This window comes from Somniosus microcephalus, unplaced genomic scaffold (genome assembly GCF_052327205.1).
Source record: "Somniosus microcephalus isolate GS21.2 unplaced genomic scaffold, FLI_Smic_1.0 unresolved_chr7, whole genome shotgun sequence".
Taxonomy (NCBI): domain Eukaryota; kingdom Metazoa; phylum Chordata; class Chondrichthyes; order Squaliformes; family Somniosidae; genus Somniosus; species Somniosus microcephalus.
Genome location: NW_028225185.1, coordinates 33340835 through 33368450, shown reverse-complemented (window position 1 = coordinate 33368450; position 27616 = coordinate 33340835). Strand labels below are relative to the sequence as shown.

General features: G+C 50.7%; 2 protein-coding genes across 2 annotated transcripts in view; both read right to left on the bottom strand.

Annotated features, from left to right (window-relative positions):
- Positions 1 to 17404, bottom strand: part of LOC147086759 (neural cell adhesion molecule L1-like) — a 168186-nt gene extending 150782 nt beyond the window's left edge. Inside the window, exon 1 of the mRNA XM_085978317.1 lies at positions 17365 to 17404. Coding sequence (XP_085834443.1) covers positions 17365 to 17404 — 40 coding nt within the window. The remainder of the gene's footprint in view (positions 1 to 17364) is intronic.
- The window catches only part of LOC147086758 (SLIT-ROBO Rho GTPase-activating protein 3-like), a 135379-nt gene continuing 124551 nt past the window's right edge, over positions 16789 to 27616 (bottom strand). The window contains 3 exon segments of the mRNA XM_085978927.1: positions 16789 to 17591; positions 17593 to 17823; positions 21041 to 21182. Of these exon segments, the coding sequence (XP_085835053.1) occupies positions 17553 to 17591; positions 17593 to 17823; positions 21041 to 21182 (412 nt within the window). The 3' untranslated portion in view covers positions 16789 to 17552.

Here is a 27616-nt window from a genome sequence, read left to right as displayed (position 1 = left end):
GTGTGTTACAGTGAGGGGTGTGGGGTATATCAGAGTGTTACAGTGAGGGGTGTGGGGTATATCAGTGTTACAGTGAGGGGTGTGGGGTATATCAGAGTGTTACAGTGAGGGGTGTGGGGTATATCAGAGTGTTACAGTGAGGGGTGTGGGGTATATCAGTGTGTTACAGTGAGGGGTGTGGGGTATATCAGTGTGTTACAGTGAGGGGTGTGGGGTATATCAGTGTTACAGTGAGGGGTGTGGGGTATATCAGTGTTACAGTGAGGGGTGTGGGGTATATCAGTGTGTTACAGTGAGGAGTGTGGGGTATATCAGTGTTACAGTGAGGGGTGTGGGGTATATCAGTGTTACAGTGAGGGGTGTGGGGTATATCAGTGTTACAGTGAGGGGTGTGGGGTATATCAGAGTGTTACAGTGAGGGGTGTGGGGTATATCAGTGTGTTACAGTGAGGGGTGTGGGGTATATCAGTGTGTTACAGTGAGGGGTGTGGGGTATATCAGTGTTACAGTGAGGGGTGTGGGGTATATCAGTGTTACAGTGAGGGGTGTGGGGTATATCAGTGTGTTACAGTGAGGAGTGTGGGGTATATCAGTGTTACAGTGAGGGGTGTGGGGTATATCAGAGTGTTACAGTGAGGAGTGTGGGGTATATCAGTGTTACAGTGAGGGGTGTGGGGTATATCAGTGTGTTACAGTGAGGGGTGTGGGGTATATCAGAGTGTTACAGTGAGGGGTGTGGGGTATATCAGAGTGTTACAGTGAGGGTTGTGGGGTATATCAGTGTGTTACAGCGAGGGGTGTGGGGTATATCAGAGTGTGACAGCGAGGGGTGTGGGGTATATCAGAGTGTTACAGTGAGGGGTGTGGGGTATATCAGAGTGTTACATTGAGGGGTGTGGAGTATATCAGAGTGTTACAGTGAGGGGTGTGGGGTATATCAGTGTGTTACAGTGAGGGGTGTGGGGTATATCAGTGTGTTACAGTGAGGGGTGTGGGGTATATCAGTGTGTTACAGTGAGGGGTGTGGGGTATATCAGAGTGTTACAGTGAGGGGTGTGGGGTATATCAGTGTGTTACAGTGAGGGGTGTGGGGTATATCAGAGTGTTACAGTGAGGGGTGTGGGGTATATCAGAGTGTTACAGTGAGGGGTGTGGGGTATATCAGTGTGTTACAGTGAGGGGTGTGGGGTATATCAGAGTGTTACAGTGAGGGGTGTGGGGTATATCAGAGAGTTAGAGTGAGGGGTGTGGGGTATATCAGTGTGTTACAGTGAGGGGTGTGGGGTATATCAGAGTGTTACAGTGAGGGGTGTGGGGTATATCAGTGTTACAGTGAGGGGTGTGGGGTATATCAGAGTGTTACAGTGAGGGGTGTGGGGTATATCAGAGTGTTACAGTGAGGGGTGTGGGGTATATCAGTGTTACAGTGAGGGGTGTGGGGTATATCAGAGTGTTACAGTGAGGGGTGTGGGGTATATCAGAGTGTTACAGTGAGGGGTGTGGGGTATATCAGAGTGTTACAGTGAGGGGTGTGGGGTATATCAGAGTGTTACAGTGAGGGGTGGGGTATATCAGTGTGTTACAGTGAGGGGTGTGGGGTATATCACAGTGTTACAGTGAGGGGTGTGGGGTATATCAGTGTTCCAGTGAGGGGTGTGGGGTATATCAGTGTGTTACAGTGAGGGGTGTGGGGTATATCAGTGTGTTACAGTGAGGGGTGTGGGGTATATCAGAGTGTTACAATGAGGGGTGTGGGGTATATCAGAGTGTTACAGTGAGGGGTGTGGGGTATATCAGGGTGTTACAGTGAGGGGTGTGGGGTATATCAGAGTGTTACAGTGAGGGGTGTGGGGTATATCAGGGTGTTACAGTGAGGGGTGTGGGGTATATCAGAGTGTTACAGTGAGGGGTGTGGGGTATATCAGAGTGTTACAGTGAGGGGTGTGGGGTATATCAGTGTGTTACAGTGAGGGGTGTGGGGTATATCAGTGTGTTACAGTGAGGGGTGAGGGGTATATCAGTGTGTTACAGTGAGGGGTGTGGGGTATATCAGAGTGTTACAGTGAGGGGTGTGGGGTATATCAGTGTGTTACAGTGAGGGGTGTGGGGTATATCAGTGTGTTACAGTGAGGGGTGTGGGGTATATCAGTGTTACAGTGAGGGGTGTGGGGTATATCAGTGTGTTACAGTGAGGGGTGTGGGGTATATCAGAGTGTTACAGTGAGGGGTGTGGGGTATATCAGAGTGTTACAGTGAGGGGTGTGGGGTATATCAGAGTGTTACAGTGAGGGGTGTGGGGTATATCAGTGTTACAGTGAGGGGTGTGGGGTATATCAGAGTGTTACAGTGAGGGGTGTGGGGTATATCAGAGTGTTACAGTGAGGGGTGTGGGGTATATCAGTGTTACAGTGAGGGGTGTGGGGTATATCAGAGTGTTACAGTGAGGGGTGTGGGGTATATCAGAGTGTTACAGTGAGGGGTGTGGGGTATATCAGTGTGTTACAGTGAGGGGTGTGGGGTATATCAGAGTGTTACAGTGAGGGGTGTGGGGTATATCAGAGTGTTACAGTGAGGGGTGTGGAGTATATCAGTGTGTTACATTGAGGGGTGTGGGGTATATCAGAGTGTTACAGTGAGGGGTGTGGGGTATATCAGTGTTACAGTGAGGGGTGTGGGGTATATCAGAGTGTTACAGTGAGGGGTGTGGGGTATATCAGAGTGTTACAGTGAGGGGTGTGGGGTATATCAGTGTGTTACAGTGAGGGGTGTGGGGTATATCAGTGTGTTACAGTGAGGGGTGTGGGGTATATCAGAGTGTTACAGTGAGGGGTGTGGGGTATATCAGTGTTACAGTGAGGGGTGTGGGGTATATCAGTGTGTTACAGTGAGTGGTGTGGGGTATATCAGAGTGTTACAGTGAGGGGTGTGGGGTATATCAGTGTGTTACAGTGAGGGGTGTGGGGTATATCAGAGTGTTACAGTGAGGGGTGTGGGGTATATCAGAGTGTTACAGTGAGGGGTGTGGGGTATATCAGAGTGTTACAGTGAGGGGTGTGGGGTATATCAGAGTGTTACAGTGAGGGGTGTGGGGTGTATCAGTGTTACAGTGAGGAGTGTGGGGTATATCAGTGTTACAGTGAGGGGTGTGGGGTATATCAGCGTGTTACAGCGAGGGGTGTGGGGTATATCAGAGTGTTACAGTGAGGGGTGTGGGGTATATCAGAGTGTTACAGTGAGGGGTGTGGGGTATATCAGAGTGTTACAGTGAGGGGTGTGGGGTGTATCAGTGTTACAGTGAGGAGTGTGGGGTATATCAGTGTTACAGTGAGGGGTGTGGGGTATATCAGCGTGTTACAGTGAGGGGTGTGGGGTATATCAGAGTGTTACAGTGAGGGGTGTGGGGTATATCAGAGTGTTACAGTGAGGGGTGTGGGGTATATCAGAGTGTTACAGTGAGGGGTGTGGGGTATATCAGAGTGTTACAGTGAGGGGTGTGGGGTATATCAGTGTGTTACAGTGAGGGGTGTGGGGTATATCAGAGTGTTACAGTGAGGGGTGTGGGGTATATCAGAGTGTTACAGTGAGGGGTGTGGGGTATATCAGAGTGTTACAGTGAGGGGTGTGGGGTATATCAGAGTGTTACAGTGAGGGGTGTGGGGTATATCAGTGTGTTACAGTGAGGGGTGTGGGGTATATCAGAGTGTTACAGTGAGGGGTGTGGGGTATATCAGAGTGTTACAGTGAGGGGTGTGGGGTATATCAGAGTGTTACAGTGAGGGGTGTGGGGTATATCAGAGTGTTACAGTGAGGGGTGTGGGGTATATCAGTGTGTTACAGTGAGGGGTGTGGGATATATCAGAGTGTTACAGTGAGGGGTGTGGGGTATATCAGAGTGTTACAGTGAGGGGTGTGGGGTATATCAGTGTGTTACAGTGAGGGGTGTGGGATATATCAGAGTGTTACAGTGAGGGGTGTGGGGTGTATCAGAGTGTTACAGTGAGGGGTGTGGGGTATATCAGTGTGTTACAGTGAGGGGTGTGGGATATATCAGAGTGTTACAGTGAGGGGTGTGCGGTATATCAGTGTTACAGTGAGGGGTGTGGGGTATATCAGTGTGTTACAGTGAGGGGTGTGGGGTATATCAGAGTGTTACAGTGAGGGGTGTGGGGTATATCAGTGTTACAGTGAGGGGTGTGGGGTATATCAGAGTGTTACAGTGAGGGGTGTGGGGTATATCAGAGTGTTACAGTGAGGGGTGTGGGGTATATCAGAGTGTTACAGTGAGGGGTGTGGGGTATATCAGAGTGTTACAGTGAGGGGTGTGGGGTATATCAGTGTTACAGTGAGGGGTGTGGGGTATATCAGCGTGTTACAGTGAGGGGTGTGGGGTATATCAGAGTGTTACAGTGAGGACTGTGGGGTATATCAGAGTGTTACAGTGAGAGGTGTGGGGTATATCAGAGTGTTACAGTGTGGGGTGTGGGGTATATCAGAGTGTTACAGTGAGGGGTGTGGGGTATATCAGTGTTACAGTGAGGGGTGTGGGGTATATCAGAGTGTTACAGTGAGGGGTGTGGGGTATATCAGTGTGTTACAGTGAGGGGTGTGGGGTATATCAGTGTGTTACAGTGAGGGGTGTGGGGTATATCAGAGTGTTACAGTGAGGGGTGTGGGGTATATCAGTGTGTTACAGTGAGGGGTGTGGGGTATATCAGTGTGTTACAGTGAGGGGTGTGGGGTATATCAGTGTGTTACAGTGAGGGGTGTGGGGTATATCAGAGTGTTACAGTGAGGGGTGTGGGGTATATCAGAGTGTTACAGTGAGGGGTGTGGGGTATATCAGAGTGTTACAGCGAGGGGTGTGGGGTATATCAGAGTATTACAGCGAGGGGTGTGGGGTATATCAGAGTGTTACAGTGAGGGGTGTGGGGTATATCAGAGTGTTACAGTAAGGGGTGTGGGGTATATCAGAGTGTTACAGTGAGGGGTGTGGGGTATATCAGAGTGTTACAGTGAGGGGTGTGGGGTATATCAGAGTGTTACAGTGAGGGGTGTGGGGTATATCAGAGTGTTACAGTGAGGGGTGTGGGGTATATCAGTGTTACAGTGAGGGGTGTGGGGTATATCAGTGTTACAGTGAGGGGTGTGGGGTATATCAGTGTTACAGTGAGGGGTGTGGGGTATATCAGAGTGTTACAGTGAGGGGTGTGGGGTATATCGGAGTGTTACAGTGAGGGGTGTGGGGTATATCAGAGTGTTACAGTGAGGGGTGTGGGGTATATCAGAGTGTTACAGTGAGGGGTGTGGGGTATATCAGTGTTACAGTGTGGGGTGTGGGGTATATCAGAGTGTTACAGTGAGGGGTGTGAGGTATATCAGTGTGTTACAGTGAGGGGTGTGGGGTATATCAGAGTGTTACAGTGAGGGGTGTGGGGTATATCAGAGTGTTACAGTGAGGGGTGTGGGGTATATCAGTGTTACAGTGAGGGGTGTGGGGTATATCAGAGTGTTACAGTGAGGGGTGTGGGGTATATCAGAGTGTTACAGTGAGGGGTGTGGGGTATATCAGTGTGTTACAGTGAGGGGTGTGGGGTATATCAGTGTGTTACAGTGAGGGGTGTGGGGTATATCAGTGTTACAGTGAGGGGTGTGGGGTATATCAGTGTTACAGTGAGGGGTGTGGGGTATATCAGTGTGTTACAGTGAGGAGTGTGGGGTATATCAGTGTTACAGTGAGGGGTGTGGGGTATATCAGTGTTACAGTGAGGGGTGTGGGGTATATCAGTGTTACAGTGAGGGGTGTGGGGTATATCAGAGTGTTACAGTGAGGGGTGTGGGGTATATCAGTGTGTTACAGTGAGGGGTGTGGGGTATATCAGTGTGTTACAGTGAGGGGTGTGGGGTATATCAGTGTTACAGTGAGGGGTGTGGGGTATATCAGTGTTACAGTGAGGGGTGTGGGGTATATCAGTGTGTTACAGTGAGGAGTGTGGGGTATATCAGTGTTACAGTGAGGGGTGTGGGGTATATCAGAGTGTTACAGTGAGGAGTGTGGGGTATATCAGTGTTACAGTGAGGGGTGTGGGGTATATCAGTGTGTTACAGTGAGGGGTGTGGGGTATATCAGAGTGTTACAGTGAGGGGTGTGGGGTATATCAGAGTGTTACAGTGAGGGTTGTGGGGTATATCAGTGTGTTACAGCGAGGGGTGTGGGGTATATCAGAGTGTGACAGCGAGGGGTGTGGGGTATATCAGAGTGTTACAGTGAGGGGTGTGGGGTATATCAGAGTGTTACATTGAGGGGTGTGGAGTATATCAGAGTGTTACAGTGAGGGGTGTGGGGTATATCAGTGTGTTACAGTGAGGGGTGTGGGGTATATCAGTGTGTTACAGTGAGGGGTGTGGGGTATATCAGTGTGTTACAGTGAGGGGTGTGGGGTATATCAGAGTGTTACAGTGAGGGGTGTGGGGTATATCAGAGTGTTACAGTGAGGGGTGTGGGGTATATCAGTGTGTTACAGTGAGGGGTGTGGGGTATATCAGAGTGTTACAGTGAGGGGTGTGGGGTATATCAGAGTGTTACAGTGAGGGGTGTGGGGTATATCAGTGTGTTACAGTGAGGGGTGTGGGGTATATCAGAGTGTTACAGTGAGGGGTGTGGGGTATATCAGAGAGTTAGAGTGAGGGGTGTGGGGTATATCAGTGTGTTACAGTGAGGGGTGTGGGGTATATCAGAGTGTTACAGTGAGGGGTGTGGGGTATATCAGTGTTACAGTGAGGGGTGTGGGGTATATCAGAGTGTTACAGTGAGGGGTGTGGGGTATATCAGAGTGTTACAGTGAGGGGTGTGGGGTATATCAGTGTTACAGTGAGGGGTGTGGGGTATATCAGAGTGTTACAGTGAGGGGTGTGGGGTATATCAGAGTGTTACAGTGAGGGGTGTGGGGTATATCAGAGTGTTACAGTGAGGGGTGTGGGGTATATCAGAGTGTTACAGTGAGGGGTGGGGTATATCAGTGTGTTACAGTGAGGGGTGTGGGGTATATCACAGTGTTACAGTGAGGGGTGTGGGGTATATCAGTGTTCCAGTGAGGGGTGTGGGGTATATCAGTGTGTTACAGTGAGGGGTGTGGGGTATATCAGTGTGTTACAGTGAGGGGTGTGGGGTATATCAGAGTGTTACAATGAGGGGTGTGGGGTATATCAGAGTGTTACAGTGAGGGGTGTGGGGTATATCAGGGTGTTACAGTGAGGGGTGTGGGGTATATCAGAGTGTTACAGTGAGGGGTGTGGGGTATATCAGGGTGTTACAGTGAGGGGTGTGGGGTATATCAGAGTGTTACAGTGAGGGGTGTGGGGTATATCAGAGTGTTACAGTGAGGGGTGTGGGGTATATCAGTGTGTTACAGTGAGGGGTGTGGGGTATATCAGTGTGTTACAGTGAGGGGTGAGGGGTATATCAGTGTGTTACAGTGAGGGGTGTGGGGTATATCAGAGTGTTACAGTGAGGGGTGTGGGGTATATCAGTGTGTTACAGTGAGGGGTGTGGGGTATATCAGTGTGTTACAGTGAGGGGTGTGGGGTATATCAGTGTTACAGTGAGGGGTGTGGGGTATATCAGTGTGTTACAGTGAGGGGTGTGGGGTATATCAGAGTGTTACAGTGAGGGGTGTGGGGTATATCAGAGTGTTACAGTGAGGGGTGTGGGGTATATCAGAGTGTTACAGTGAGGGGTGTGGGGTATATCAGTGTTACAGTGAGGGGTGTGGGGTATATCAGAGTGTTACAGTGAGGGGTGTGGGGTATATCAGAGTGTTACAGTGAGGGGTGTGGGGTATATCAGTGTTACAGTGAGGGGTGTGGGGTATATCAGAGTGTTACAGTGAGGGGTGTGGGGTATATCAGAGTGTTACAGTGAGGGGTGTGGGGTATATCAGTGTGTTACAGTGAGGGGTGTGGGGTATATCAGAGTGTTACAGTGAGGGGTGTGGGGTATATCAGAGTGTTACAGTGAGGGGTGTGGAGTATATCAGTGTGTTACATTGAGGGGTGTGGGGTATATCAGAGTGTTACAGTGAGGGGTGTGGGGTATATCAGTGTTACAGTGAGGGGTGTGGGGTATATCAGAGTGTTACAGTGAGGGGTGTGGGGTATATCAGAGTGTTACAGTGAGGGGTGTGGGGTATATCAGTGTGTTACAGTGAGGGGTGTGGGGTATATCAGTGTGTTACAGTGAGGGGTGTGGGGTATATCAGAGTGTTACAGTGAGGGGTGTGGGGTATATCAGTGTTACAGTGAGGGGTGTGGGGTATATCAGTGTGTTACAGTGAGTGGTGTGGGGTATATCAGAGTGTTACAGTGAGGGGTGTGGGGTATATCAGTGTGTTACAGTGAGGGGTGTGGGGTATATCAGAGTGTTACAGTGAGGGGTGTGGGGTATATCAGAGTGTTACAGTGAGGGGTGTGGGGTATATCAGAGTGTTACAGTGAGGGGTGTGGGGTATATCAGAGTGTTACAGTGAGGGGTGTGGGGTGTATCAGTGTTACAGTGAGGAGTGTGGGGTATATCAGTGTTACAGTGAGGGGTGTGGGGTATATCAGCGTGTTACAGCGAGGGGTGTGGGGTATATCAGAGTGTTACAGTGAGGGGTGTGGGGTATATCAGAGTGTTACAGTGAGGGGTGTGGGGTATATCAGAGTGTTACAGTGAGGGGTGTGGGGTGTATCAGTGTTACAGTGAGGAGTGTGGGGTATATCAGTGTTACAGTGAGGGGTGTGGGGTATATCAGCGTGTTACAGCGAGGGGTGTGGGGTATATCAGAGTGTTACAGTGAGGGGTGTGGGGTATATCAGAGTGTTACAGTGAGGGGTGTGGGGTATATCAGAGTGTTACAGTGAGGGGTGTGGGGTATATCAGAGTGTTACAGTGAGGGGTGTGGGGTATATCAGTGTGTTACAGTGAGGGGTGTGGGGTATATCAGAGTGTTACAGTGAGGGGTGTGGGGTATATCAGAGTGTTACAGTGAGGGGTGTGGGGTATATCAGAGTGTTACAGTGAGGGGTGTGGGGTATATCAGAGTGTTACAGTGAGGGGTGTGGGGTATATCAGTGTGTTACAGTGAGGGGTGTGGGGTATATCAGAGTGTTACAGTGAGGGGTGTGGGGTATATCAGAGTGTTACAGTGAGGGGTGTGGGGTATATCAGAGTGTTACAGTGAGGGGTGTGGGGTATATCAGAGTGTTACAGTGAGGGGTGTGGGGTATATCAGTGTGTTACAGTGAGGGGTGTGGGATATATCAGAGTGTTACAGTGAGGGGTGTGGGGTATATCAGAGTGTTACAGTGAGGGGTGTGGGGTATATCAGTGTGTTACAGTGAGGGGTGTGGGATATATCAGAGTGTTACAGTGAGGGGTGTGGGGTGTATCAGAGTGTTACAGTGAGGGGTGTGGGGTATATCAGTGTGTTACAGTGAGGGGTGTGGGATATATCAGAGTGTTACAGTGAGGGGTGTGCGGTATATCAGTGTTACAGTGAGGGGTGTGGGGTATATCAGTGTGTTACAGTGAGGGGTGTGGGGTATATCAGAGTGTTACAGTGAGGGGTGTGGGGTATATCAGTGTTACAGTGAGGGGTGTGGGGTATATCAGAGTGTTACAGTGAGGGGTGTGGGGTATATCAGAGTGTTACAGTGAGGGGTGTGGGGTATATCAGAGTGTTACAGTGAGGGGTGTGGGGTATATCAGAGTGTTACAGTGAGGGGTGTGGGGTATATCAGTGTTACAGTGAGGGGTGTGGGGTATATCAGCGTGTTACAGTGAGGGGTGTGGGGTATATCAGAGTGTTACAGTGAGGACTGTGGGGTATATCAGAGTGTTACAGTGAGAGGTGTGGGGTATATCAGAGTGTTACAGTGTGGGGTGTGGGGTATATCAGAGTGTTACAGTGAGGGGTGTGGGGTATATCAGTGTTACAGTGAGGGGTGTGGGGTATATCAGAGTGTTACAGTGAGGGGTGTGGGGTATATCAGTGTGTTACAGTGAGGGGTGTGGGGTATATCAGTGTGTTACAGTGAGGGGTGTGGGGTATATCAGAGTGTTACAGTGAGGGGTGTGGGGTATATCAGTGTGTTACAGTGAGGGGTGTGGGGTATATCAGTGTGTTACAGTGAGGGGTGTGGGGTATATCAGTGTGTTACAGTGAGGGGTGTGGGGTATATCAGAGTGTTACAGTGAGGGGTGTGGGGTATATCAGAGTGTTACAGTGAGGGGTGTGGGGTATATCAGAGTGTTACAGCGAGGGGTGTGGGGTATATCAGAGTATTACAGCGAGGGGTGTGGGGTATATCAGAGTGTTACAGTGAGGGGTGTGGGGTATATCAGAGTGTTACAGTAAGGGGTGTGGGGTATATCAGAGTGTTACAGTGAGGGGTGTGGGGTATATCAGAGTGTTACAGTGAGGGGTGTGGGGTATATCAGAGTGTTACAGTGAGGGGTGTGGGGTATATCAGAGTGTTACAGTGAGGGGTGTGGGGTATATCAGTGTTACAGTGAGGGGTGTGGGGTATATCAGTGTTACAGTGAGGGGTGTGGGGTATATCAGTGTTACAGTGAGGGGTGTGGGGTATATCAGAGTGTTACAGTGAGGGGTGTGGGGTATATCGGAGTGTTACAGTGAGGGGTGTGGGGTATATCAGAGTGTTACAGTGAGGGGTGTGGGGTATATCAGAGTGTTACAGTGAGGGGTGTGGGGTATATCAGTGTTACAGTGTGGGGTGTGGGGTATATCAGAGTGTTACAGTGAGGGGTGTGAGGTATATCAGTGTGTTACAGTGAGGGGTGTGGGGTATATCAGAGTGTTACAGTGAGGGGTGTGGGGTATATCAGAGTGTTACAGTGAGGGGTGTGGGGTATATCAGTGTTACAGTGAGGGGTGTGGGGTATATCAGAGTGTTACAGTGAGGGGTGTGGGGTATATCAGAGTGTTACAGTGAGGGGTGTGGGGTATATCAGTGTGTTACAGTGAGGGGTGTGGGGTATATCAGTGTGTTACAGTGAGGGGTGTGGGGTATATCAGTGTTACAGTGAGGGGTGTGGGGTATATCAGTGTTACAGTGAGGGGTGTGGGGTATATCAGTGTGTTACAGTGAGGAGTGTGGGGTATATCAGTGTTACAGTGAGGGGTGTGGGGTATATCAGTGTTACAGTGAGGGGTGTGGGGTATATCAGTGTTACAGTGAGGGGTGTGGGGTATATCAGAGTGTTACAGTGAGGGGTGTGGGGTATATCAGTGTGTTACAGTGAGGGGTGTGGGGTATATCAGTGTGTTACAGTGAGGGGTGTGGGGTATATCAGTGTTACAGTGAGGGGTGTGGGGTATATCAGTGTTACAGTGAGGGGTGTGGGGTATATCAGTGTGTTACAGTGAGGAGTGTGGGGTATATCAGTGTTACAGTGAGGGGTGTGGGGTATATCAGAGTGTTACAGTGAGGAGTGTGGGGTATATCAGTGTTACAGTGAGGGGTGTGGGGTATATCAGTGTGTTACAGTGAGGGGTGTGGGGTATATCAGAGTGTTACAGTGAGGGGTGTGGGGTATATCAGAGTGTTACAGTGAGGGTTGTGGGGTATATCAGTGTGTTACAGCGAGGGGTGTGGGGTATATCAGAGTGTGACAGCGAGGGGTGTGGGGTATATCAGAGTGTTACAGTGAGGGGTGTGGGGTATATCAGAGTGTTACATTGAGGGGTGTGGAGTATATCAGAGTGTTACAGTGAGGGGTGTGGGGTATATCAGTGTGTTACAGTGAGGGGTGTGGGGTATATCAGTGTGTTACAGTGAGGGGTGTGGGGTATATCAGTGTGTTACAGTGAGGGGTGTGGGGTATATCAGAGTGTTACAGTGAGGGGTGTGGGGTATATCAGAGTGTTACAGTGAGGGGTGTGGGGTATATCAGTGTGTTACAGTGAGGGGTGTGGGGTATATCAGAGTGTTACAGTGAGGGGTGTGGGGTATATCAGAGTGTTACAGTGAGGGGTGTGGGGTATATCAGTGTGTTACAGTGAGGGGTGTGGGGTATATCAGAGTGTTACAGTGAGGGGTGTGGGGTATATCAGAGAGTTAGAGTGAGGGGTGTGGGGTATATCAGTGTGTTACAGTGAGGGGTGTGGGGTATATCAGAGTGTTACAGTGAGGGGTGTGGGGTATATCAGTGTTACAGTGAGGGGTGTGGGGTATATCAGAGTGTTACAGTGAGGGGTGTGGGGTATATCAGAGTGTTACAGTGAGGGGTGTGGGGTATATCAGTGTTACAGTGAGGGGTGTGGGGTATATCAGAGTGTTACAGTGAGGGGTGTGGGGTATATCAGAGTGTTACAGTGAGGGGTGTGGGGTATATCAGAGTGTTACAGTGAGGGGTGTGGGGTATATCAGAGTGTTACAGTGAGGGGTGGGGTATATCAGTGTGTTACAGTGAGGGGTGTGGGGTATATCACAGTGTTACAGTGAGGGGTGTGGGGTATATCAGTGTTCCAGTGAGGGGTGTGGGGTATATCAGTGTGTTACAGTGAGGGGTGTGGGGTATATCAGTGTGTTACAGTGAGGGGTGTGGGGTATATCAGAGTGTTACAATGAGGGGTGTGGGGTATATCAGAGTGTTACAGTGAGGGGTGTGGGGTATATCAGGGTGTTACAGTGAGGGGTGTGGGGTATATCAGAGTGTTACAGTGAGGGGTGTGGGGTATATCAGGGTGTTACAGTGAGGGGTGTGGGGTATATCAGAGTGTTACAGTGAGGGGTGTGGGGTATATCAGAGTGTTACAGTGAGGGGTGTGGGGTATATCAGTGTGTTACAGTGAGGGGTGTGGGGTATATCAGTGTGTTACAGTGAGGGGTGAGGGGTATATCAGTGTGTTACAGTGAGGGGTGTGGGGTATATCAGAGTGTTACAGTGAGGGGTGTGGGGTATATCAGTGTGTTACAGTGAGGGGTGTGGGGTATATCAGTGTGTTACAGTGAGGGGTGTGGGGTATATCAGTGTTACAGTGAGGGGTGTGGGGTATATCAGTGTGTTACAGTGAGGGGTGTGGGGTATATCAGAGTGTTACAGTGAGGGGTGTGGGGTATATCAGAGTGTTACAGTGAGGGGTGTGGGGTATATCAGAGTGTTACAGTGAGGGGTGTGGGGTATATCAGTGTTACAGTGAGGGGTGTGGGGTATATCAGAGTGTTACAGTGAGGGGTGTGGGGTATATCAGAGTGTTACAGTGAGGGGTGTGGGGTATATCAGTGTTACAGTGAGGGGTGTGGGGTATATCAGAGTGTTACAGTGAGGGGTGTGGGGTATATCAGAGTGTTACAGTGAGGGGTGTGGGGTATATCAGTGTGTTACAGTGAGGGGTGTGGGGTATATCAGAGTGTTACAGTGAGGGGTGTGGGGTATATCAGAGTGTTACAGTGAGGGGTGTGGAGTATATCAGTGTGTTACATTGAGGGGTGTGGGGTATATCAGAGTGTTACAGTGAGGGGTGTGGGGTATATCAGTGTTACAGTGAGGGGTGTGGGGTATATCAGAGTGTTACAGTGAGGGGTGTGGGGTATATCAGAGTGTTACAGTGAGGGGTGTGGGGTATATCAGTGTGTTACAGTGAGGGGTGTGGGGTATATCAGTGTGTTACAGTGAGGGGTGTGGGGTATATCAGAGTGTTACAGTGAGGGGTGTGGGGTATATCAGTGTTACAGTGAGGGGTGTGGGGTATATCAGTGTGTTACAGTGAGTGGTGTGGGGTATATCAGAGTGTTACAGTGAGGGGTGTGGGGTATATCAGTGTGTTACAGTGAGGGGTGTGGGGTATATCAGAGTGTTACAGTGAGGGGTGTGGGGTATATCAGAGTGTTACAGTGAGGGGTGTGGGGTATATCAGAGTGTTACAGTGAGGGGTGTGGGGTATATCAGAGTGTTACAGTGAGGGGTGTGGGGTGTATCAGTGTTACAGTGAGGAGTGTGGGGTATATCAGTGTTACAGTGAGGGGTGTGGGGTATATCAGCGTGTTACAGCGAGGGGTGTGGGGTATATCAGAGTGTTACAGTGAGGGGTGTGGGGTATATCAGAGTGTTACAGTGAGGGGTGTGGGGTATATCAGAGTGTTACAGTGAGGGGTGTGGGGTGTATCAGTGTTACAGTGAGGAGTGTGGGGTATATCAGTGTTACAGTGAGGGGTGTGGGGTATATCAGCGTGTTACAGCGAGGGGTGTGGGGTATATCAGAGTGTTACAGTGAGGGGTGTGGGGTATATCAGAGTGTTACAGTGAGGGGTGTGGGGTATATCAGAGTGTTACAGTGAGGGGTGTGGGGTATATCAGAGTGTTACAGTGAGGGGTGTGGGGTATATCAGTGTGTTACAGTGAGGGGTGTGGGGTATATCAGAGTGTTACAGTGAGGGGTGTGGGGTATATCAGAGTGTTACAGTGAGGGGTGTGGGGTATATCAGAGTGTTACAGTGAGGGGTGTGGGGTATATCAGAGTGTTACAGTGAGGGGTGTGGGGTATATCAGTGTGTTACAGTGAGGGGTGTGGGGTATATCAGAGTGTTACAGTGAGGGGTGTGGGGTATATCAGAGTGTTACAGTGAGGGGTGTGGGGTATATCAGAGTGTTACAGTGAGGGGTGTGGGGTATATCAGAGTGTTACAGTGAGGGGTGTGGGGTATATCAGTGTGTTACAGTGAGGGGTGTGGGATATATCAGAGTGTTACAGTGAGGGGTGTGGGGTATATCAGAGTGTTACAGTGAGGGGTGTGGGGTATATCAGTGTGTTACAGTGAGGGGTGTGGGATATATCAGAGTGTTACAGTGAGGGGTGTGGGGTGTATCAGAGTGTTACAGTGAGGGGTGTGGGGTATATCAGTGTGTTACAGTGAGGGGTGTGGGATATATCAGAGTGTTACAGTGAGGGGTGTGCGGTATATCAGTGTTACAGTGAGGGGTGTGGGGTATATCAGTGTGTTACAGTGAGGGGTGTGGGGTATATCAGAGTGTTACAGTGAGGGGTGTGGGGTATATCAGTGTTACAGTGAGGGGTGTGGGGTATATCAGAGTGTTACAGTGAGGGGTGTGGGGTATATCAGAGTGTTACAGTGAGGGGTGTGGGGTATATCAGAGTGTTACAGTGAGGGGTGTGGGGTATATCAGAGTGTTACAGTGAGGGGTGTGGGGTATATCAGTGTTACAGTGAGGGGTGTGGGGTATATCAGCGTGTTACAGTGAGGGGTGTGGGGTATATCAGAGTGTTACAGTGAGGACTGTGGGGTATATCAGAGTGTTACAGTGAGAGGTGTGGGGTATATCAGAGTGTTACAGTGTGGGGTGTGGGGTATATCAGAGTGTTACAGTGAGGGGTGTGGGGTATATCAGTGTTACAGTGAGGGGTGTGGGGTATATCAGAGTGTTACAGTGAGGGGTGTGGGGTATATCAGTGTGTTACAGTGAGGGGTGTGGGGTATATCAGTGTGTTACAGTGAGGGGTGTGGGGTATATCAGAGTGTTACAGTGAGGGGTGTGGGGTATATCAGTGTGTTACAGTGAGGGGTGTGGGGTATATCAGTGTGTTACAGTGAGGGGTGTGGGGTATATCAGTGTGTTACAGTGAGGGGTGTGGGGTATATCAGAGTGTTACAGTGAGGGGTGTGGGGTATATCAGAGTGTTACAGTGAGGGGTGTGGGGTATATCAGAGTGTTACAGCGAGGGGTGTGGGGTATATCAGAGTATTACAGCGAGGGGTGTGGGGTATATCAGAGTGTTACAGTGAGGGGTGTGGGGTATATCAGAGTGTTACAGTAAGGGGTGTGGGGTATATCAGAGTGTTACAGTGAGGGGTGTGGGGTATATCAGAGTGTTACAGTGAGGGGTGTGGGGTATATCAGAGTGTTACAGTGAGGGGTGTGGGGTATATCAGAGTGTTACAGTGAGGGGTGTGGGGTATATCAGTGTTACAGTGAGGGGTGTGGGGTATATCAGTGTTACAGTGAGGGGTGTGGGGTATATCAGTGTTACAGTGAGGGGTGTGGGGTATATCAGAGTGTTACAGTGAGGGGTGTGGGGTATATCGGAGTGTTACAGTGAGGGGTGTGGGGTATATCAGAGTGTTACAGTGAGGGGTGTGGGGTATATCAGAGTGTTACAGTGAGGGGTGTGGGGTATATCAGTGTTACAGTGTGGGGTGTGGGGTATATCAGAGTGTTACAGTGAGGGGTGTGAGGTATATCAGTGTGTTACAGTGAGGGGTGTGGGGTATATCAGAGTGTTACAGTGAGGGGTGTGGGGTATATCAGAGTGTTACAGTGAGGGGTGTGGGGTATATCGGAGTGTTACAGTGAGGGGTGTGGGGTATATCAGAGTGTTACAGTGAGGGGTGTGGGGTATATCAGAGTGTTACAGTGAGGGGTGTGGGGTATATCAGTGTTACAGTGTGGGGTGTGGGGTATATCAGAGTGTTACAGTGAGGGGTGTGAGGTATATCAGTGTGTTACAGTGAGGGGTGTGGGGTATATCAGAGTGTTACAGTGAGGGGTGTGGGGTATATCAGAGTGTTACAGTGAGAGGTGTGGGGTATATCAGCGTGTTACAGTGAGGGATGTGGGGTATATCAGTGTGTTACAGTGAGGGGTGTGGGGTATATCAGAGTGTTACAGTGAGGGGGGTGGGGTATATCAGAGTGTTACAGTGAGAGGTGTGGGGTATATCAGTGTGTTACAGTGAGAGGTGTGGGGTATATCAGCGTGTTACAGTGAGGGGTGTGGGGTATATCAGTGTGTTACAGTGAGAGGTGTGGGGTATATCAGCGTGTTACAGTGAGGGGTGTGGGGTATATCAGAGTGTTACAGTGAGGGGTGTGGGGTATATCAGAGTGTTACAGTGAGGGGAGTGGGGTATATCAGTGTTACAGTGAGGGGTGTGGGGTATATCAGTGTTACAGTGAGGGGTGTGGGGTATATCAGTGTGTTACAGTGAGGGGTGTGGGGTATATCAGAGTGTTACAGTGAGGGGTGTGGGGTATATCAGTGTGTTACAGTGCGGAGCGTGAGATTCCCCTTTAGAAGGGAGATTGTTAGACAGGAGGGAGGGAGAGAAGGCGCTTTAGGGGGAGAGGCAGGGATGGGGAGGGAGGGTCGGGGTAACTGAGGGAGAGGGGGAGGGAGGGGATAATGGAGGGAGGGAAATAGAGGGGGGTGAGGGAGTATGTTGGGGAGCGAGCGAGTGAGGGTGGGAGGGACAGAGCAAGCGAGGGTGTAAGGGACTGAGGGAGGGAGGGAAGGAGGGAGTAAGGGAGGGTGTACTGGAGTGAGGGAGGGGAGCAGGGGGCCTTTACCGTGAATACCCGTTATGGGGAAGTTCGACGGGAGATACATTTATCGGCGAGTGAAAGCGCGCTGGAGGTGTGGCGGGGTGTCCTGTTCGTTATTGTCGGTCCGCGTCTGATCCACCAGGCGCCGTCCTCCCAGCGAGTGAGTTGCGCGCCTGGATCCTACACCTCACACCCCCCGCACTCCGCTGCCCTCAGGAGGTTACCTTGGGGGTCCCGTCACCGGGGCTCCCCACCGCCCGATTTGAAGAGCGCTGCGGCCCTGGCCTTCATGCCCACTTTGGAGGGGGTCCCTTGCTTGTTGGCGGGCTTCTCCAGAGACCCACTGCTGCTCCGGCGCACAGGGCTCCCCTGGACGGCGAGGGTCCCGGCTCTCCCGGGGTCCGGGGCCTCGTTGGAGCTCGCCTTACCGCATTGGGCCTGCAAGAGCTCCCGGAAGACGCAATCCATGTTCTTCATGAGGTCCTGCGACGAGAGAACACAGTGATCGCGCGTTAAGGCAACTGGGGAGCACTCCTTTCCGACATTAGCCCTTCAGCGCTTACATAGAAACATAGAAACGTAGAAGATAGGAGCAGGAGTCGGCCATTCGGCCCCTCAAGCCTGCTCCGCCATTCAATGAGATCATGGCTGATCATCCAAATTCAGTACCCTGTCCCTGCCTTCTCCCCATATCCCTTGATCCCTTTAGCCTTAAGAAATATATCGAACTCCTTCTTGAATATATTTAATGAATTGGCCTCCACTGCCTTCTGTGGTAGAGAATTCCACAGGTTCACCACTCTCTGGGTGAAGAAATTCCTCATTTCAGTCCTAAATGGCTTACCCATTATCCTTAGACTATGACCCCTGGTTCTGGACTCCCCGGCCATCAGAAACATCCTTCCTGCATCTAGTCTGTCCAGACCTGACAGAATTTTATAAGTTTCGATGAGATCCCCTCTCAATCTTCTAAACTCCAGTGAGTATAAGCCCAATCGACCCAATCTCTCCTCATACGTCATTCCTGCCATCCCAGGTATCAGTCTGGTGAATCTTCGCTGCACTCCCTCCATGGCAAGAACATCCTTCCTCAGGTAAGGCGACCAAAACTGCACACAATACTCAAGGTGCGGTCTCACCAAGGCCCCTGTACAACTGCAGCAAGACATCCTTGTTCTTGTACTCGAACTCTCTTGCTACGAAGGCCAACATACCATTTGCCTTCTTAACCGCCTGCTGCACCTGCATGCTTACCTTCAGCGACTGGTGCACAAGGACACCCAGGTCTCGTTGCACTTCCCCTTCTCCCAATCTATTGCTGTTCAGATAATAATCTGCCTTCCTGTTTTTGCCACCAAAGTGGATAACCTCACATTTATCCACATTATACTGCATTTGCCATGTTTCTGCCCAATCACCCAACCTGTCCAAATCGTACTGGAGTTTCATGACATCCTCCTCACAGCATACCCTCCCACCCAGCTTTGTGTCATCTGCAAATTTGGAGATATTACATCCAATTCCCTCGTCCAGATCATTAATATATATTGTGAACAGCTGGGGCCCTAGGACCGATCCTTGCGGTACCCCACTAGTCACTGCCTGCCACTCGGAAAACGACCCGTTTATTCCAACTCTTTGCTTTCTGTCCGCCAACCAGTTCTCTATCCAAGTGAATACCTTGCCCCCAATCCCATGTGCCTTAATTTTGCATGCTAATCTCTGATGTGGGACCTTATCGAAAGCCTTCTGAAAGTCCAAGTACACCACATCCACTGGTTCTCCCTTATCTATTTTACCAGTTGCATCCTCAAAAAATTCCAGGACTGAGGCAGCCAGACCCCCACAGCACCGCCCGGGGCTGGGACCCCACCCAGGTCCCACAGGTCAAGGAGCACGACATTAAACAACAGCAACTTGTATTTATATAGTGCCTTTAACGTACTCAAACATCCCAAGGCGCTTCACAGAAGTGTTATTGAATTTGACACTAAGCCACAAAGAGATATCAGGACAGGGGCGCCGCACTGTCGGAGGGGCGGTACTGAGGGAGCGCCGCACTGTCGGAGGGGCGGTACTGAGGGAGCGCCGCACTGTCGGAGGGGCGGTACTGAGGGAGCGCCGCACTGTCGAAGGGGCGGTACTGAGGGAGCGCCGCACTGTCGGAGGGGCGGTACTGAGGGAGCGCCGCACTGTCGGAGGGGCGGTACTGAGGGAGCGCCGCACTGTGGGAGGGGCGGTACTGAGGGAGCGCCGCACTGTCGGAGGGGCGGTACTGAGGGAGCGCCGCACTGTCGGAGGGGCGGTACTGAGGGAGCGCCGCACTGTCGGAGGGGTGGTACTGAGGGAGCGCCGCACTGTCGGAGGGGCGGTACTGAGGGAGCGCCGCACTGTCGGAGGGGCGGTACTGAGGGAGCGCCGCACTGTCGGAGGGGCGGTACTGAGGGAGCGCCGCACTGTCGGAGGGGCGGTACTGAGGGAGCGCCGCACTGTCTGAGGGGCGGTACTGAGGGAGCGCCGCACTGTCGGAGGGGTGGTACTGAGCGAGCGCAGCACTGTCGGAGGGGCGGTACTGAGGGAGCGCCGCACTGTCGGAGGGGCTGTACTGAGGGAGCGCCGCACTGTTGGAGGGGCGGTACTGAGGGAGCGCCGCACTGTCGCTTGATGCCCTTACTAGTCAGGAATCTATCGACTTCTCTTTTGAATATAACCAATGACTGAGCCTCCACAGCCCTCTGGGGTAGTAGAGAATTCCAAAGATTCACCACCCTCTGTGTGAAGAAATTCCTCCTCATCTCAGTCCTGAATGGCCGACCCTTTATCCTGAGGCTGTGGCCCCTGGTTCTAGACTCCTCAACCAAGGGAAACATTCTCCCAGCATCCACCCTATCAAGCCCTGTAATAATTTTGTATGCTTCAATGAGATCCCCTCTCATTCTTCTGAATTCAAGAGAATACAGGCCTAGTTTACTCAATCTCTTCTCGTACGACAGTCCCGCCATCCCAGGAATCAATCTCGTGAACCTTCGTTGCACTCCCTCTATGGCAAGTATATCCTTCCTTAGGTAAGGAGACCAAAATTGTACACAGTACTCCAGGTGTGGTCTCACCAAGGCCCTATATAATTGGAGTAAGACTTCTTTACTCCTGTACTCAAATCCTCTTGTAATGAAGGCCAGCATACCATTTGCCTTCCTAATGGCTTGCTGCACCTGCACATTCACTTTCAGTGACTCATGTACAAGGACACCCAGGTCCCTTTGAGCATCTGCATTCCCCAATCTTTCACCATTTAGGAAATACTCCGCCTTTCTGTTTTTTCTACCAAAGTGGATAACTTCACATTTATCCACATTATATTCCATCTGCCATGTTCTCGCCCACTCACTGAGCCTGTCGAGATCCCCTTGAAGCCTCTTCACATCCTCTTCGCAACTGACACTGCCACCTAGCTTTGTATCATCAGCAAATTTGGAAATGTTACATTTAGCCCCCTCATCCAAATCATTGATATAGATTGTGAATAGCTGGGGCCCAAGCACCGATCCTTACGGTACCCCACTAGTCACAGCCTGCCATCCTGAAAAAGACCCGCTTATAATTGGAGTAAGACTTCTTTACTGGTTCTGGCATTGCCAGGGGAGGACTGAGAAAAGAGGCCGTTCAGCCCATCGTAACGGCAGTGCATCGCCTCACCTACCTTGTTTAGTTCCGAGGTGGGTTTCTCCGATTGCTGTCGGTCGAGCTTGCCGCCTGCAGTTCGGGTGGGCACGGGGCTGTGGGTGAGCTGCAGCATGTCCATAGTATTTCTTCGCTCCTGGATCCCGGGGCCCAGGCCTGGCCTGTCGTCAGAGACACCACACAGCTCAGTGAATGCAGAACGAGCCCACCTCCCATACACACACACACACACACACACACACACCCAGAGGGGGTATCAGCCAGGGTTCCTGCTCCCAATAACTGTCCAGTGACACCTGGGTTAGAGAGAGAGAGAGGGGAAATCAGCCAGGGTTCCTGATCCTGATCACTGTCCAGTGACCCCTGGGTTAGAGAGAGAGAGAGGGGAAATCAGCCAGGGTTCCTGATCCTGATCACTGTCCAGTGACCCCTGGGTTAGAGAGAGAGAGAGGGGAAATCAGCCAGGGTTCCTGATCCTGATCACTGTCCAGTGACCCCTGGGTTAGAGAGAGGGGGAAATCGGCCAGGGTTCCTGATCCTGATCACTGTCCAGTGACCCCTGGGTTAGAGAGAGGGGAAATCAGCCAGGGTTCCTGCTCCTGATCACTGTCCAGTGACCCCTGGGTTAGAGAGAGGGGAAATCAGCCAGGGTTCCTGCTCCTGATCACTGTCCAGTGACCCATGGGTCAGAGAGCGAGAGGAAATCAGCCAGGGTTCCTGCTCCCGATCACTGTCCAGTGACCCCTGGGTTAGAGAGAGAGGGGAAATCAGCCAGGGTTCCTGCTCCCGATCACTGTCCAGTGACCCCTGGGTTAGAGAGAGGGAAATCAGCCAGGGTTCCTGCTCCTGATCACTGTCCAGTGACCCCTGGGTTAGAGAGAGGAGGAGAATCAGCCAGGGTTCCTGCTCCTGATCACTGTCCAGTGACCCCTGGGTTAGAGAGAGGGGAAATCAGCCAGGGTTCCTGCTCCTGATCACTGCCCAGTGACCCCTGGGTTAGAGAGAGGGGAAATCAGCCAGGGTTCCTGCTCCTGATCACTGTCCAGTGACCCCTGGGTTAGAGAGAGGGAAATCAGCCAGAGTTCCTGCTTCTGATCACTGTCCAGTGACCCCTGGGTTAGAGAGAGGGGAAATCAGCCAGGGTTCCTGCTCCTGACCACTGCCCAGTGACCCCTGGGTTAGAGAGAGAGGAAATGAGCCAGGGTTCATGCTCCTGATCACTGTCCAGTGACCCCTGGGTTAGAGAGAGAGGGGAAATCAGCCAGGGTTCCTGCTCCTGATCACTGTCCAGTGACCCCTGGGTTAGAGAGAGGGGAAATCAGCCAGGGTTCCTGCTCCTGATCACTGTCCCGTGACCCCTGGGTTAGAGAGAGGGGAAATCAGCCAGGGTTCCTGCTCCTGATCACTGTCCAGTGACCCCTGGGTTAGAGAGAGAGGGGGAAATCAGCCAGGGTTCCTGCTCCTGATCACTGCCCAGTGACCCCTGGGTTAGAGAGAGAGGGGAAATCAGCCAGGGTTCCTGCTCCTGATCACTGTCCAGTGACCCCTGGGTTAGAGAGAGGGGTAAATCAGCCAAGGTTCCTGCTCCTGATCACTGTCCGGTGACCCCTGGGTTAGAGAGCGAGGAAATCAGCCAGGGTTCCTGTGGTGTATGTAACCTGTTCCACCTTAAGAGATGTACTACTTTCTCTTGGCTGCTGTATACTGTAATACTGTAATACCGGTGGTGACCACACTGGTATATAAGTGTTGTGTAGGTATTGCTGGGCAGTTCAGCCCTGACCTCCGAATAGTAAAGACCTGTTAAAAGTTATTCTTGTTGTCTGTGTCCAGTGATTGATCCTAAACATAACTGGGACACACAGACTCAACAGTGGCGATGAGTCCGATCTTACCCTGCGGCAATTTTACATCCAAGGCAGCTTCGTCCTCAAAACGGGCGTCGAGAAGAGGCATCCGCCCTCATCATCCTGCTGAGCACCATCGCACGGGAGGCATCGAGAACCCGGGTTAAAAAGAAAAAGAATTCTGACCACGAAGCCCTCCATCAGCGACAGGCAGTGATCATCCCTTCTACCACGGTGGTGGGTAAGCCGATCAGCGACACGAGCAGAAAGTCGGCCGCGTTGACTGTGGAGTAGGGGAGGGAAAACGGAGGAATAAGGGCGGAGGGCTCGACCACGGCCGGTAGAAAGGGCCGGGCTGCAATCGAGGCCGAGAGGCGCAGCGACTGGGGCAGCTTAAGGCTCGAGAGCCGCGGAGAACTCAAACGCAGCCGGTGTACAGGACCGGGCTGCAAGCGGGGCTGCGAGGCAAAGCAGCGTCGGGGAGTTGAGAAGCTTAAGGCACGAGAGCCGCGGAGAATTCAAACGCAGCCGGTGTAAAGGACCGGGCTGCAAGCGGGGCTGCGAGGCAAAGCAGCGTCGGGGAGTGAGAACCGCTGGGGAGGCGAGAACGGCAGCAGCAAGGCAATCGCCATTGCAGCCAGCGGGGGAAGAAGGCAAACGCGGGAATCCGCCATTGTAGTCGGCGGGGGAAGAAGACGAGCGCGGGAAAGACCGCCAAGCGCGGGAAGCCGCCATTTTAGTAGGCGGGGGAAGAAGACAAGCGCGGGAAGCCGCCATTTTGAAAAAAAAAAGAAAAATTTAAAAACTTGCAAGGATGCCTAAACATGGGAGCATTAATACCTTTGATAGTGATATCGAAGATTGGACCACGTATGTAGAACGCATGGAAGTTTATTGTAAAGCAAATAAGGTACCAGATGATGAGAAAGCACTAACCTTATTAAGCTCAATGGGTGCGAAGACATACGGGCTATTGAAGCACCTTCTATCACCAAATAAACCGGCGGATCAGACTTTCGCGAATATTGTTACTGTCCTGAAAAATCATTTAAACCCCACGCCGCTGATGATAGCGGAACGATTTAAATTTTACAGAAGAACGCAGTTGAAAGACGAAAGCAACGCTGAATTTTTAATTGAACTACGTAAGCTATCGAAGTACTGTCAGTTTGGAACAGGACTAGCAGATGCGCTGAGAGATAAATTTGTGTGTGGATTGTTAAAAGGAACACAAAAGCGACTGCTTGAGGAGAATGATCTTACGCTTGATAAAGCTGTCACTATTGCAGCATCGCAAGAAGCCGCAGCGAGAGGCACTGCAGAAATGCAGCTACGGTCACCGGAACTCTGCACCAATCAAATGGTCTTGAGTACAGTAAAATGTTATCGTTGTGGAAAGGCAACGCACGATCAGAACCAGTGCTAGTTCAAAAATCAGGAATGCAGAAAATGTGGCAGGCTTGGTCACATAGCTAAAGTATGCCGGTCAGGAAAGAAGACCAGCAACAAAAAGTCACCGCAGGAAAAGTACAGAAAGGTACACAAGGTAACAGAGAACAGTTCGAACGAACAGAAGTCAGATTCAGACTCCAGCAGTAATGAACTGGGTAGTCTAAGAGTACACAATGTTGGTAAGGAAGCAGACCTCCAAACAATTTGGGTCACACTTCAGATAGCAGGAGTCCAAGTGAAGATGGAATTGGACACTGGATCGGCATTGACGGTCATGAATAAGAAAGATTACAAAAGGTTATTCCCACATATTCCCCTACGGGATACGGAGACTGTATTGAAAACATACACGGGGCAAAGAGTATACCCCATCGGGAAGATAGAGGTAAAGGTGGTCCACAAGGGCAAAGAAAGCCGAGGAATGGACTTATATGTGCTACCTGAGGGAGGTCCACCACTACTGGGACGGGAGTGGATTAGGAAAATAAATATGGACTGGCATTCCTTAAAAGCACTAACGGTAGATTCCGGTACAAAAGATGTCAAACCTAAAGGATTGTCCAGAATATTGGACGATGCTAAAGAGGTGTTCCAACAGGGACTGGGAACACTGAGAGGAATTACGGCAAACATCAAGGTTGAAGAACATGCAAACCCGAAATTTTTCAAAGCCAGACCGGTACCTTATGCAATACGACCTGCTGTGGAAGCTGAGCTGGAAGGGCTAGAACGTTCAGGAGTACTGTCTAAGGTAGACTGGAGTGAGTGGGCCACACCCATTGTCCCCGTCATGAAGCATTCATTGAGCAACAAGCCGGGGGAACCGGGGAAGGTTCGCATCTGTGGAGATTTCAAGATCACGGTTAATCCGGTGCTTCACACAATGCAGTATCCGCTTCCGTGGATTGAGGATATCTTCGCTTCGTTGTCTGGCGGGAAACACTTCACCAAGATAGACCTGGCGCAGGCGTACTTACAGATGGAAGTTGAGGAAGAGTCACGCCAGTATCTCACGATCAACACGCATAGAGGCTTGTACCGGTATAATAGACTGGTTTTTGGAGTGGCATCGGCTCCAGCAATTTGGCAGAGGGCCATGGAGCAGGTATTACAGGGAATTCCAGGTACACAATGTTACCTGGACGATATTCTGATTACAGGAGATGATGACGAGGAACACCTTGCAAACTTGGAACTGGTGCTCACCAGATTGAAAGAATATGGTCTTCGAGTTAATCGCCAGAAATGTCAATTCTTTCAGAAGCGGATCTCGTACTGTGGTCATGTCATTGACCAGGAGGGGCTTCATAAGTCTCCTGATAAGATCGAAGCTGTTGTGAAGGCTCCCGCTCCGGATAATGTATCCCAATTGAGGTCATTTCTAGGGTTGATTAACTATTACCATAAGTTTCTGCCAAATTTATCCACGGTGCTGCACCCGCTGAACGCTCTTTTGCAGAAGGGAGTACCAAGGAAGTGGAGCGAGGACTGTAAGAGGGCCTTTCGCGAAAGCAAGGCATTGATCACCTCAGAGGAAGTGTTGGCTCACTTCAACCCAACGCTGCCTATTCGTTTGGCTTGTGATGCTTCTCCATATGGTATTGGGGCAGTACTCTCACACAAGTTGCCAAATGGCCAGGAGAGGCCAGTTGCGTTCGCATCCAGATCATTGACCTCCGCTGAGCGCAACTATGCTCAGATAGATAGGGAGGCTCTCAGCCTTGTGTGGGGAGTAAAGAAGTTTAATCATTACCTGCAGGGCCAAAAGTTTATGCTTCTGACAGACCACCAGCCGTTGGTATCCATTTTTAACCCTAAGAAGGGTGTTTCGGTGATGACAGCACAGAGACTCCAGAGATGGTCCCTTTTCCTAGGGGCACATCAATATCAGATAGAATTCAAAGGTACAAAGCAGCATGGTAATGCTGATGGGCTGTCGCGCCTGCCACTACCTACAGAGGAGGAGGCACCGACGGTTGACCCTGTTGAGTTATTTCACTCGACCATCATCGAATGTTTACCAGTCACCAATGCAAGTATTGAAAGAGAAACCAGGAACGACCCGACACTGTCCAGGGTCTACGAAGTGACAGTGAAGGGATGGCCAGCACATGGTGATCCACTGTTACCGGCATTCTCAGCAAGACGAGAACAGCTGTCCGTCTGTCAAGGAACATTGATGTATGGAACAAGGGTGATTATTCCTCCTAAGTTAAGAGAGAGAGTTCTAAAGGAACTGCATGAAGGTCATCTGGGGGGAGTCAAGATGAAAAGCCTTGCTAGGGCTTATGTGTGGTGGCCGGGTATCGACCAACAGATAGAGGAGCTGACGAAAAGCTGCTCAGGGTGCCAAAAAGTGCAAAATGCACCTCCGATTGCACCGCTGCATCCATGGGAATGGCCTTCAACCCCATGGCAACGTGTACATATAGACTTTGCTGGTCCATTCATGGACTCCATGTTTTTAATTGCGGTGGACGCACATTCTAAATGGCCAGAAGTGATTAAGATGACTACCACTACCTCGGAAAAGACGATCGCGGTGTTAAGAACGATATTTGCAAGAAATGGATTGCCAGAACAAATATGTTCAGACAACGGACCGCAGTTCGTGTCAGAAGAATTCCAGAGATTCATGAAGAAGAATGGGGTGAAACATTATACCTCTGCCCCATATCATCCGGCTACAAACGGGTTGGCTGAGAGATTTGTACAAACGTTTAAAAAAGCAATAAAGGCCATGAGTGAAGATCAGATTCCACTACAACACAAGGTGGACAAATTCCTACTGGCATATCGAAACGCCACTCATGCAGTGACAAACCAAAGTCCTGCCATGATGTTCTATAACAGGAGGTTGCGGTCCAGGTTGGACTTGTTAAAACCAAATGTGCGGAGGGAAGTTGAAAACAAACAGTTCCAGCATATAAATAACAAGACCACTCGGAGCTTCGAAATAGGACAACCAGTGTTGGCCGGGACTATAAAAAGGAGAAATGGCAATCTGGAACAATTCGGGCCAGACAAGGACCCCTGATGTACACGGTAGATATTGGTGAAAATGTAATACGGCGTCATGCTGACCAACTGGTAGAATCGAGAACAAGGGTCGAACCCATGGTTACGGCAGAGACAACCGTGGAAGAAGTTAGTGAACCTGAAGCATCTACCTCAGAAGTGAATGTACCTGATGATGATGTCCAATCCATAAGAGACCAACTAGATGAGTCACCCCAGCAACGAGAATCAGAGACCCCTGCAAGGCGTTATCCAACTCGAATCAGGAGGCCTCCTCA